Source organism: Sceloporus occidentalis, unplaced genomic scaffold (genome assembly GCF_023333645.1).
Source record: "Sceloporus occidentalis isolate IW3139 unplaced genomic scaffold, rSceOcc1.0.p SCAF_291, whole genome shotgun sequence".
In the NCBI taxonomy this organism is placed as follows: domain Eukaryota; kingdom Metazoa; phylum Chordata; class Lepidosauria; order Squamata; family Phrynosomatidae; genus Sceloporus; species Sceloporus occidentalis.
In genome coordinates, this window is record NW_028317271.1 from 575,486 (window position 1) to 589,414 (window position 13,929).

The window sequence follows — 13,929 nt, forward strand, 5'->3', positions numbered from 1 at the left end:
GGAACACTTTCTTCTGCTTAACGTAGGGCAATCCAGATTACCCCTTTAATCGAGGACACTTTAAAAAAGTAGGACAACAATAATTTAAAATTTCTTTGAATATTTAAAAAAATATATAAATATTTTCAGCCTGGCTTTCGGCAGATTTCAGATTCTTTTCTTGCAGCCAAGGAGTTAATATGTTCAGCATGTCGGAAGCGTCAGCACTCCCATCCGAGGAGCCCAGGGAATTGCCTGGCGGTGCTGAGGATTGCGGCTCACTTTCAGCGACAGTTGATTACTGGTTGGTCCGGCGATTACAGACGGACCGCCGTCCTGCCTCAGCCGCGGGTCACCGTCCAGGGAGAGAAGACGCAGCCGGATAATACGCGCTAATGAACTTGAGTTGAAGGAGTAGAAGCGAGAGGAAGATAAGATGAATTTCAGATCTGCAGGGAAATCTCATTTCGGTCACGCTAGCCAGATTTTTAATTGATGAATTTCATCTTTAATTTCATTCTGGCCTGATTGGATTAATTAGTTACCCCTCTTTCTCTCTATTAAAAATATATGTATAAAAATAAACAGGGTAATTAATTTATCCCCTTAAGGACAATGGGCGGACCCTAAACCCATTGAAAACAATGCATTTTGAGCCCGTACATGTACGGGCTATGTCATTAAGGGGTTAACTATATAATAATCTTACATCAGATACAGTCAATTTGACTTCATTATTCTGGAGGGGATTTTTTATTATTATTATTTATTTCGTATTTTTTGGACCATCGAAATTGAATGTTTTCTTCTGCGACAAAATGTTTGGGTTTTAAATGCAAAAAAAACCTCTTTTTTCACGTCCAAAAAGGACAGGGTGGCAGTAAATTCTAGAAAATCTAGAAAATGTCTCATCTTTCCGGGAAACGGAAATCCCTTCTTGTATCCCATCAAAACTATCTTGAAACACAAAATCCCACCCTGAGCGTTTGGGGCTTCTTTATAAATCGGCTCTGGCCAGACGCCCAGAGTTTATTTTTTTGGATTAAATGGCACAATGTCAGAGAGGTGTCCCAGGCCGTTGCAAGCAGTTACTGTAAAACTTCTTGCTCTTGAGTCATGAAATCTGCGTTTTCTTTAGCATTTGTGTTCGCCTATAAATGACAATAAAATGTCCCAGTTACTGAGTGTTCTCCGCGGCTGGCATATCACGCCGGGCTTAGTATTTATCCATCTGTTCCCGAGTTATGTCCCTCTGTTTCCTCTCATAGCACTTAAATTGTCTACAATGAGTAACAGATCAGCCCACGGCAGTTTTTGGATGGAATTCCTTCCCTTCTGGGATTCCCCTCCTTATAATTACTGCGAGCGGATTAAAATTAGATAATGAAGCTGGGGTAAGGGTGAATGTATGAACTATGTGTGAATTCTTTCCAGAATTCTTTGGGCACCTGAAAGTTTATCAGGAAATACCGCGTTTGCTCGATTATAAGACGACCCCCCAAATCTGAATATTTATTTAGGAAAAAAAGAAAAAGCCTGAATATAAGATGACCCTATAGGAAAAAAGTTTTACCAGTAAATGTTAATTCATCTAAACTATTTTTTTTTTAATAAAAGCTATGATTGAGAAAAATATTTTGGTTTTATTTCCTTCTATTTTCCAACCTGCCCCACAGTTATGCACATCTGCCCCAGAAATGCCTTTTAACCCCCTATAAGCCACTGTGCCCCATGATATGCCTTTTAACCCTCTAAATGCCACTGTGCCCCATGATATACCTTTTAACCCTATATGCCACTGTGCCCCATGATATGCCTTTTGACCCCCTATGTGCCACTCTGCCTCCAGAAATGCCTTATACCCCTATATGCCACTCTGGCATTTAGAGGGTTAAAAGGCATATTATGGGGAAGAGTGGCATATAGGGAGGTTTAAGGCATTCAGGAGGCAGATTGGCGTATAGAGGGTTAAAAGGCATTTCTGGAGGCAGAGTTCGCATTAAGGGAGTTAAAAGGCATTTCACAGAGCACTCTGCCTCCAGAAATGCCTTATGCCCCCCATTTAACACCCCCCCCAAATTTACCGGTGCTTCTGACTCCCCTGTCATGTAGCCGGGGCAGCGTGTAGATCCCACGCACTTACGCTGCAGCCGGAAGGAGGCGTGGCTAGCAGCGGGGGTTGCCTGCGTCCATCGCACAGACCTTCCCCGGTGCGGGGAACTCTGATCTCTGACAGCCAGGGAAGGTCTGCGCGATGGACGCAGACAACCCCCGCTGCTTGCCACACCTCCTTCCTGCTGCAGCGGAAGTTGTCTACACGAATCGCGTAGACATCTACACGCTGCCCCAGCTACACACCGGGGACTCAGAAGTACCGGTAAGTGGGGCGGGGGGTGGGGGAGACAGGAGGATCCAGGTCCCCTGCAGCTGCGGGGGATCTGGATCTTAGTCGTCTCATAGTCAGACCTATTTGAGGTCTGATTATAAGATGACCCCGATTATGAGACGAGCATTTGCTCTGAAAAAAACCTTGTCTTATAATCGAGCAAATACGGTATTTGATCGGGGGATACATTCAACGTCAGTAATCTCAGCAATCGTTAATTTAACTTTGGACATATGGGAACGAATTAAAAGACTTGGAAGATATGGAGTAAGTCTAAGGAGGATGAATAAAAAGGTGGGAAGATTGGAAAAGATGGAGGAAGCAGGGAATGGTGTAGGGGGAGATGCAATAAAACTTAGGAGGACTGGCAGCTATGGCTAAAGGACAGATCTAAAAAGGGCTGCGGGTGGAGAAACATCCAAAAGTAGAATCTGCCGGCAGATCGGCCCCATTCGGCCCCTGTCTAGTCTTCCTGTTTCTCCTGCTGTAAAGACGCAAACCTTAATCAGTCGTTGGTCTTGTCTTAGATTCAGGAGCCATATGTCTATCCCATGCATGTTTAAATCCCCTCACTGTATTACCCTCTACCACCTCTGCTGGGAGGCTGTTTAACTTATCTAGCACTGTCTCAGTAAAGTAAAAGTTCCTTATATTTAGCCTCTAGTTTTAGATTATGTTCTCTTGTTGTAACATTTCTCGTACTTTGAAATAAAGTTAGCAACCACCGAATGAAGAACCATCAGCTTAGGTCTTCCTAACTCAACGCCAGAATTTCACTGATGATCAACGTAGCGGTTTGTCCTGAAAACCATAAACGTTTGTACATGGTATAAAGATTATGATGATTTCGGAGCGATACACTGCAGGGTAATGGATGCGCATGGTGAATTAGGCAGAAGGGCAGGGAGGAGAGACTCGCGACACAGATGGGGGGCAGGGAGGGATTTAAAAACAGAATCAGGATTACAGATAAACACGATGAAAAAGGAGACATGTTAACCTCATTCCTGCCAGACGAATCCACAATACAGATGGTCCAGGAATTCCCCGAGATTCGTAAACAGAACTCCTCTGAAATACCGGACCGTTTCTCATGAAATCTAAAAATGTGGAAGACGATTTTTCTCTATTACCCTACAATTTGCTACGTGTGCCTAACGCCTGCCTAACCAACAACCGGACATGTTTCTTATGTGGCCTACTTATCATTCTAATCCCAAAGACACCTCCCTCATGTCCTCTTCTTTTCTTTGTGTAGCAAAAACAAGTCTCTAGCACATCAGGTTGAGAGGTACACCCCAAAGTATAAATATTACTGGGCGTCCTAGATGTCCTTAGATAGTCAATGAAGTTAATTTTGAGGACATTCTTAGTAGGACAGAGGAGTGATGAAGATGCACCATGAGTGGGACCAACTGAGTGAAGGACCGAACTCTTCACATGACCACATGTGTCTCTCTACGGCAAAATCTAGGTGTTGACTCCATTGGGTGGCCTTGATTTGGTTGGGTTTGTCAGCCATGGATGAGACGTCACAAGCACAATGGTAGCCCGATTGAGTAGAGCTGGAATGAGCGATATCAGGTTAATGTGACTATGAAGAACCTTTAAGTAGACAAAACTCTTTCAAGGCAGGGAGGGCTCCGTAACATGCCCTCTTGTTATATGTCTTTTCCACTAGAAGGCCTATAGGACCTATATGGACATTTCATTCCTCTTGGGTAGCACAAGACAAATGTACTAACACTGAGAGAACTGCCCACAAACTATATGTATATATACTGTATTATAGTAACATTTTCAGTATTCTAATGCTTTGATTAACATTAGCAGTAAAATATAACCAAACCCCTGCCGGCTATGTGTATTCAATAAAATAGAAATCCAAAGTCGGTTCACCATGCGTTGCCGGTACCTCTTGACCTTGTTAATAGCCGTTATAAATCATCTGCTAATCTGACGATGTATTAGTGACAATACCCACGTAACAGGGCTGCTCTTATGATACAACCGGCAACAAATTATTATGGATGTATCCATTCAATGGGTGGCCTATCTGTTTCAAGAGGTGCGAATGAACAATCTTTACCCTGCCACCCTCGGGATACCGATAATCGAGGAAAGCGTGAGCTGGTCAAGAGGTCCAAAGTACTCTGTAAAAGTAATCTTGGCAGAAGAGAATGTTGTAACCTTTTATTTCTATAACTGGAACCGCGCGGAGTCTGCAGTTTATTAGGTTACAATCTTTGGTTTCTCGTCACTCGCGATGGGATTACTTGGCTTGGGTTGCTTGATGGGGGGCGCCGGGCTGAATGCTTTGTAAATATAACAACGGTCAATGTTTGGAGCAAACATCAGAGATAATCCCATGAGTAAATAGACATCAGTATAGGAAAATCGCTTCCCAAACAGATATATCATCCTCAAACCCCCTTTTTGGTTAAATTGCTTAAATTTGAATTTGTAGGTAAAGCTCAGCATTATTCCGTCCATACAATGACTTTTGCAGATACACATACATGTCAAGTTATCTCGTACATGTATGTAATACACACGCATTGCTTCTGTCTAAGAAAGATCTAAGAAAGATTTTATATTATTTGTTTTTAAGATTTTTTATGTCCCTTACAAATAATAGAATTGGGTGTTTATATGTTTTTTGTCATGTTTAACATGTGTATTGCGTAGTTTTATATATTTGCTTTGGGTGTTGGTTTTTGTTGGAATTTGATAAACACTTAAACAATTTGATAAATACTTTTTTTGTCTTAATGGAAATAAAAAATGTGGACTTCGATTGGTTAACGGAGTTTGGATGGAAGTCCAACCAAAACGATATATTCTGATAGAAAGGGAGAGAAATATCCTCTTCTCCTAGGTAATCCGTCCCGGATTCTACATGATAAATCACATAAAATAGGACCCATATGTCCCCCCCCCATGGGTCTGTAACGATGACCTGCTTCCAGCGCTGTTTTAGCTTTGTCTGTTTTTAATCTACGGCACATTGAGATTAGGGGCAAGTGATGGGTGAAATTAAACCAGGACTTCCCAGAATGCTTCAAATTAGAAACAAATCTAAGAACCGTGCGGGAGAACTTTCTGTGCCAGGGTTACAATCGTACAAAACAGGTCCTGGTATCTGATCGCCCCTATAGCTTAAAGACACTTTAAACAACATTACCTTTAAATTGAACCAATCATCATAATATATATATATATATATATATATATATATATATATAATATATATATATATAATATATATATAATATATAATATATATATATATATATAATATATATATAATATATATGTATAAATATATATATATATATATAAACAATATTTGTCTATAGATCATGTTAGTAACTTCTAGTAACTGACATGCATTCAGAGCTTCTAGGGACAGATAAAGAAAACTGACCTCCTTGATAAAATCTTTAAAGAAAGTCGGCCAGAAACGTTTGTATTTTAAACAAAGGAGACGTTTATTGAGGTTAATTGATACTTTGTTTTTGGGTAAACGTTAATTGTTACAAATTGGTTTCTAAACATTGATTTATAGAAGTTGAATATTTTTGTCATTCATAAATAGGATCCTAAGTAGTATTAAAAGGAGTATTAATAAGAATCCATATGTATTGTAAGAGGATACACAGAAAGACACTCAAGGTTACCGAAGCCTCTTTAAGGTTTGTGGTGCGGAAGGATGTTTTTATCAAATTGCAGCCTCTTATTGTAGTTTTAACAAAGTTAACTCATTAAATAAGTAATTTTTTATGTGAGATAATCCCCCCCAAAAAAGACTTCAATAGATAAACCAAAAATGACTTTTCTAATTGCACCGTGAACATTAATGACTATAGCTAATTGCATTCATTATCTTTTCATTTTTAACTTGCCGAACCCCCGGGCAATCACTAAGATCCGTCGCTTTTCATCTAGTGCAGCTTCTTGTGATGCTTGTAGCATGGTGCCCTTGAGTTCAGTCGTACTCCTAGATATTGTGAGAGGGGGGAATGTCTATGTTCGGTTTATACTTTCGTTGCCCTTTCTTCTAACGATGCCGTGCTTAATAACCAGTTCTGATGGGGTTACTGGCGATATGGGTGTGAGAACCTAACGATACCCTTTGGTAAACCAGGAACCCATGAGAAACCCAGAAGAAGATTCCGGTGAATTTTATTCCATTCAAGTCAACAACGTTCAAACCTCGCAAGACTTTTCCTGGTGTTTGATAAAGACCTAGCAATGTTGGGATTTTGCTGGTTTTGTGGTTTTTTCCATTTTCTTCTGAACCATCTCTCCTAACTATCTACCGGTATCTATATCTCGACTAACGTCCCACAAGTAATGTCCCTTATGGCTCTGGCGGTTAGATCAGTCTGTCCATTGGCCTACTGATTGCCACAACGAGTATCTTTAAGAACGGTTTAACCTTTTTGAACGGTGTGCTTTTGTTTTCTATTTAACGACAATCTTGTGTTTCGTACAGTTTGGGAGGACAGAGGTCATCGACAACACGCTGAACCCAGACTTCGTGCGCAAGTTTGTTCTGGATTATTTCTTTGAAGAGAAGCAGAACCTGAGGTTTGATGTGTGAGTATTTCAATTTCTGTCAGAGGAATAACTATCAGGAGACATGAAGTTATCTCACTTACTGTACACTTCTCCGTCCACTCTACTTACCATCTCAGTAAATTCACTTTAGCCCCCTTCTCCATCCATCCATTCATCCATCCTTCGCTTACTGTATCTCTCCTTCCTTCCATTTCTTCCTTCCCTCCCTCCTTCCTTCCTTCATTCTTTCCTGTTTGTATTATTTCTTTCCTCTTTCTTTCCTTTCATCGTTCTTTCCTTTCTTTCTTGCATCCCATTGTTCCTTTCCCCATCCCATTCTTTCTTCCCTCTTTTAAGTCCTTCCTTCCCTCCTATGCTCTTTTCCTCCATTCTTTCTCGACAGCTGAACTTGGAGAATTGTGAGTAATTTCCATTAACAGACCTTTTCAGTTTGGTTTCATACACGGTCGATCACAGCCTACCTGCCTTAGCGGGTAACTTAACAACTATTAAATCAGTCTCTCAATATTGGCACACTTATCATCAAAGACCAGCAATATTATTATTATTTATTATTATTTATTGTTTTATATAGCGCCATCAAATTCCATAGCACTGTACAATGGGTAGACAAGACATAACAAGTCGTATGTAACATAACAAATTGGTGAGGAGGGCCCTGATCAAAGGAGCTTACAGTCTAGAGGGATTTAGGGTGTATTACACAATATAACATGTGTCCATAGCATTCATGGTGAGAGCTCAACGATTCAATGCCTTCGTGCTTGCCACCTACATCCTTTATCGTCACTATATATATATCTTACATGGGTCAGGGCCAAATGGGTCACAGTCATGGTATTTGGGTTAATAAACTATTTACAGCATGAGAGAAAAATAATAATAAATAAGAGTAGTAAAACCTGCCCCCCATAATTTTTCTAGTTGTGGGTCATGGCGAAGTTGTCAATTTACAGGGTACATCTGAGGTCCAAACTTCTTCAGACACCTTTCCTACAATTTGTGTTGCCGTGACGATAGGTGAGCCTCTCAAAATTTGAATTGGCCAAATAAGAACACATTTATTTTAGAGGATGGAGTTAGAGTTTTGACAGGCGGGTGGAAGTGGCTGGGATGAGGTGACACTGGCACTTTAAGGCCATAGGACGCCTGATGATGTAAAAAGAGAAAAAGGAACTGAGGGGTTTGAATCCCAAACAGGGACTGACTTTCCTAAACAGGGACAGTTGGGATGCATGCAGTTACTTAATCAGAACATACTCAAGGATCAGTTCCAGACCCCAGCCCCTTGCAAGGGGAATTTTCATTTTACTATCCCTTTAAAGGTCTGTGGCTATAGAGAGGACACTAGAAAGTGGGACATTCCGAAGGCAAAGTCACTGAAAGATGCTTGTCGCTATGGCAACAGCTGCAGTGGTCCTGCTGAGAATATGTCTTTTACCCCTTCAGAGCCAGAGGGATGAATCTTTCCAGCGATACATAGGAATACATACCTGCGGCTCTGCTGCCGATGCGAACGAATGAGGCATTTGCCGGGAGAACTTTAACACTCTGACTCATTCCAAATCCGCTATCAGTCAATGGATCTCTGAGTCATGGAGAAATCATTTCCTACAATAATAGACGGAGAAAAAAAATATTTTTTTATGCAGGACAGTGTTGTACAGACTACAATATCCATCGTCTGTATCTTTAAAACCTTAAAAAAAAATCATGTGTTTTCTTGCAGATATTCAACAGAAATGCGCATCTAAAAATAAAATCCATCCCTTTCTTATCATCCTGACAGTAATATAAAAATGGAAACGCAAGTATTTTGTGCTCTCATTGTAGGAAGGTGACTCATTCATATTTTACCGTTCTTGTAGAAACTCAGATTTTTTATTTAAATAAGCTGTAATTGGGGATTGTATATTTCGGGCTGAGATAAAGAATCGGAATTTGAAGGAGTAGAGTATGAGATCCCATACCTTCCTCAGTCTACTACATTATATTCAAGAGCCTTATGCCTATCCCATGGAACTTCCACCACTGTATTACCCTCTACCACCTCTGCTGGATAGCTATCCTACCTGTCCACCACCTGAAGAAATACAAAGTAACACACCTACTCCCTTGTTACTTTTGTTTTAAGGCAATCCTAAATCATTAGTCCACATAGGACCATTAGGAAATTCTGCCAAAAAACGTATGTTTCAACAGATCCTTTTAAAGAATGAAACATTAGGATTTCTGCACGTGGAGACACTGCCCCTCCGTTTGCCTACATGAGGGCAGAAGTGGTAGAAATGGATACAATCCATACCTGTCGATAAATTTAGTTTGGGTAGAAAAAGGGATTCTGGGTGAAAAGTGATCTTATCACCATAGTAAATGCTATTCACCAGAATTGATTTTATACGTAACGCTCAGAGTCATTTTCCTGTTCACCATGGCAAATGGAGACACCAATGCAGGGGGGTATTTAGACCAGGGGATGCCCTAGGCCTGACGCAGCATCTACTCTGCTGAGTGACGGGATATGACATCATATCCTGCTGTTCAGCCTCTTAAGGACGTGCGATGTGGTTACTGAGTTAGTTACTGGGATCTCTCCAATGGCCCATTACATAAGCAAAGCAATGGGGAACCTTAAAGGGCCCTGACTTATGCCCCCCATCCAAACCTGCCTCCCTAGGTCCGAATACCTACAAACTGGTCCAATATATCTCTACATTCCAGACAACTTGGGGTTTCTGTTGCAATTCTGGCTCAAAGCGGCACATTTCTGCTGTCACCAGGGACGTCCCCTGTCAATTTTACCCCTTCGCACTAAATTTTTTTTCGTTCACCTAAAAGTGTACTAAGCAGGCTGGCTGAGTGGTAATTAACGGGCACTTTATTCATAAACCGGATGGGGGAAGGTGAGTCGATGCTTTATGCAGCTCAGCAAGCCAGCAAGAGACAACACATAAATATTTAGCAGTGTCTGGGATGCTGTTGTCAAACCCTGAAGAAGTGTCACCAGCCTATGAGTGACAGATCGAGACAATGCTCCCGGTAGCTCTTCTCTTCTGGAAATGGGCCAAAAGGTCATATTTTCTGTTGCATTTCATTGAATGGACATACCCTTGGGACTTGAAGAACCATCAAGTGTCATTCATTCATTCGCTAAAGCTTATTGGAATAGTTTCTCGCTACATGGTGTGGATCGGAAGGCGCACGGCCATCTGTTATAATGTCTCCACGGGGCAGGTGTTATTCAAGAAGAACCAAGCGCGTGAATCAGTTGGGTTCCAAAATCTGTATACATTGTATCCAGAAATGTCATTCATGGAAGTTTGAGTTTCTTATAAACGTTGCTGTTACAGCAGCCTGCCAAGACATAGACATATTTAAATGTGTCAAAAGTATTCATTCTACAGAAAGAAAGTATTCCTATAGTCTGTGAACCTTCTATGCTACTAATTCTTATTAGAAAAAAACTACTTTTTAAAATGTTGAATTTTTTCTACAAAGTATTTTCTGATATCTATGGAAAAAAAAGATGTTTTTGAAAGAATTCTGATGGGTGCTTATTTTGCTTGTGCATTTTTTGTATTTTTGCTCACTATTATATCTCCTATGAAATTCACCTCCCGCTGTTGTAGTACAAAGTGTTCCTCTTGTAACCTCATGATTAAGCCTTCAGAGCGAAACGCGTTAAGCGTGTCTGGCTTAGTGTCCTTTTTAAAGATGTTTGATTCAGAATAAAGAGGTTTATATTATTATTTGTTTTCTGTAGCACCATCATATTCCGCATGTAGCGCATATCTGATTTGGTTCTGACCCGTCTTATCCTTGACCTTGTATTTGCTTTCTTCTTATCCTGTTGGATTTGACCCGGCGTTCCCAAATAGTTTTGATCCTTGCTTGTTATTTGACCCTGATTTGGGCTCTCATCTTGGCTCTGGTTCTCATGTCACCTATTTCCAGTTGTGTGGTCCTTTTTCTCGTCTGGTCTCTGCATTTGGGTTCCTTTACAGAACATCATTTCAGAAGCAGATCAATAGTGGCAGGAGGCCGGAAGATCATGGTTAGTCACCTAGGCTTATACCCCAGAGGATTTGCCCCTGGGGCAGCACACAGGCTCATCTCTGGTCTCCATCTATCCATCCTCAATCTGACGATCCTTTGACTTAAAATCTATCCCGCGTCGATCAGAAGAGATGCCGCCTCATCAACTCAAAAAGCTCATTATCGTCAACAGTTGCACAAGGGGTTAAACCTCTGTCTCCTCCATCCCAATTTCTTATCAGATGGGATAACGAACACTGATTCTGTTGAAATATAAAAGTTAATCTTCCCGCAGAGATCTTCACTTGATTCCTCATTACATGGACATGAATTTCAATGTAGGTCCTCAACGTCTATTCCCAGGCCTTTTGTTTGAAATACATTCATAATTCCATGTTCTATTATAATTTCTATACTTTTTTCCAGTAATAATGTCAAAATCAGCTCTACCTATTGGAAAAGCCCTTTCTAATGGCCCCCGCTGCCCAACGGTTTGGAATTATAAGTAAAGTGAGGTCTCTGCTATCATTCATCCTGGCGCTCATTACCTGAGCCTGCGATCTGATAAACTGATGCGGACCCCTGCTTTCTTACCAGGATGGTCCCAGAAAGAGACAGGGGTAGTTTGGTAAAGATAATACCTTTATTGGCTAACTGAAGTATGATAGATTGCAAGCTTTCAGGACTATCTATGGAATATGATGGCTCTATATAAAAATATAAACTAAATAATACTACTAATCTAGGTCTCTTATAAATTGAATTGAACTTGGAAATATCAACTATTTTTTTTTTTTTAAAACTCATTATTACATTTAATTAAATGCCAGCAAAACAGTTATCTTTTCATGAAAAAAACTATTTGGGTAATAAAAGGTAATAAGAAAAATTTGGATCCATTGTTCATAGTTCTTAATTTTGGCTACACTTTAGATTCTCTGTAATTTAATGTTTTTGTCTGTATCGGCATAGATTTTAGATTATATTAACTGCAACTGGCCTTAAACTCTTAATGACCAATGACGTGTCAGGAACGTCACAGGGGTAATATTTTGCCCATAGAAATTATTTGTATTCTAAACATCATTTATTTTGTTTGTTTTGGGAATTTCGCCAGTGACTTTGTCTGAATTCTTGGATAAGATAAATCTGCAATTAGGATCTACTTTTGAGACAAAATATTAATGTATAAAAAATGCTGGTGACAATTTATAAATGAAAAACAAAATGTAAAAATGACAAATGTCTGTTTATCAAATATATATACGTTATGGTTACACATTTGAGGACAAAGTTCCAGAACTTGTATTTTGTTTCTATCTAGGTTCAACGTAGATTCTCGAAGCTGCAATATGTCCAAACACGTGAGTAGTTTTTAATTCTAAGCTTTTACTTGGCCGTTTGTTCGCTCGCATCCGCTGAAATGCAAAGTAGGAAGAAAGCATAGAGGGGCAAAAGAAAGGATCCAGGCTGGAGAATAATTTGAGGATATTGCATTCTAGATACCCCTTGTGGCCATTTGTGGAATTGCAAGTAAAAAATCTGGTTGGTCATATTCACTAAATCACTAAAAATATTGAGCTGTATGCTTGCAAAGCACTGACTTATTTTGTCCTTTTCTCTGTTTCGCATCATTGATGTTGGATCCACAGAAGGTATCTATTTATATATATTTTACCTTTCTTTTTTATCTGAATTTTTCTTTTATAAATAAATTTGATCCACCTCCTATGATAATCGCAGGTCTATTTCGGCATCTACTAGGCTTTGCAATGTAAAACCTGTCCCCAAACACATCTTTCCTATGATCAATTAGTAGAAGTCAATGAGTTGGGTTTTCTTTAGAAAAAAATAATACAGATGAAATATTTTAGAAGAGGTTTGTAAAAAACTCCAAAAAACTGTCTACCATCAATTGTCATTACAATAAACAAGCAAAGTAAAAAAAAGATTTTAAAAAAGGGGATCAATTAACAAGGTGCATGCTGGGATAAAAAAATGTAATTACGTTTTTAAGCCAAGAAATATGTAATATAATTTAAATAATTTAATTTAAATATCTTAATAATTAAAGGAACCCATTTAAAAAAATTCACACTTTTTTTTTTATTTACTCATTTTATTTATTTATTTATTTTTTTGTAAACGTGTTGATTAAAATACCTGATTATATAAAGATTTAATGTTCTGCACGGATCAAAATAAAGGTTCAGGTGCAGACAGCTGATTAGCGTGTTCTGCAATCCTTCATCTCTCTCTGGAGTTTCCAGGGACATCTATACCGAGTAGGTGGGTGTTCTTGGCACTGTATCCAGAGACATAGCCAGAGATGAGCAGCGGAGAGAGGGCTATTCCACATTGATTCGAGGCTATATTTAGTTCCATCGCTGGAGTGTAGGATGTCCGGATCTTACTTCTCTATAATAATGAATTATTAGCGGCAAATCTGCAGAAAAAAATCCCTGGGTAATAAAAAACACAATGAACTGTAAGCTGTGTATGAAATTACAACGGTATTGAAGTCAGCAAAGGGTTTATTGGCTGTGTTATAAGTGCAGAACAATATGCATTGTTTTTTGCCTTTATATACTGAAATGTAGCTTTTAAATAATGACCAAAGTCAGTTTGGAGAAATGCTATTTTTTTCATTAATTTGGGAAAGAGATTTCAGGAAGAAGAGACTGTGATTTATGTTTAAATTTTTTTGTGATTTTGATTTTTGCGATTTTTTAATCTGTAGTAGATTTTTTTTCTTGCAATAATTTATGGGATAATGGAAGCGAATGCAGCCCAGGAACCCTCTGGGTTTAGCCCAGGAACCCTCTGGGTTTTACTCGGAGTTTCTGGGTGAAACATTGTTTCTTCGGTTCTCTGGGCCACCGTACTCCGTCTACGGTTTGTGGGAGTGGTCTTTAGGCATGCCACGCCCTATTCCCCTCCCACAT

The 13,929-nt window shown here is 39.5% G+C and overlaps 1 protein-coding gene across 1 annotated transcript in view; it reads left to right on the forward strand.

Moving 5' to 3' along the window:
• The window catches only part of LOC149275403 (copine-9-like), a 66,254-nt gene that overhangs the window by 12,270 nt on the left and 40,055 nt on the right, over nucleotides 1-13,929 (forward strand). The window contains exons 4-6 of the mRNA XM_089504795.1: nucleotides 6,864-6,967; nucleotides 12,309-12,348; nucleotides 12,637-12,639. Coding sequence (XP_089360921.1) covers nucleotides 6,864-6,967; nucleotides 12,309-12,348; nucleotides 12,637-12,639 — 147 coding nt within the window. The remainder of the gene's footprint in view (nucleotides 1-6,863; nucleotides 6,968-12,308; nucleotides 12,349-12,636; nucleotides 12,640-13,929) is intronic.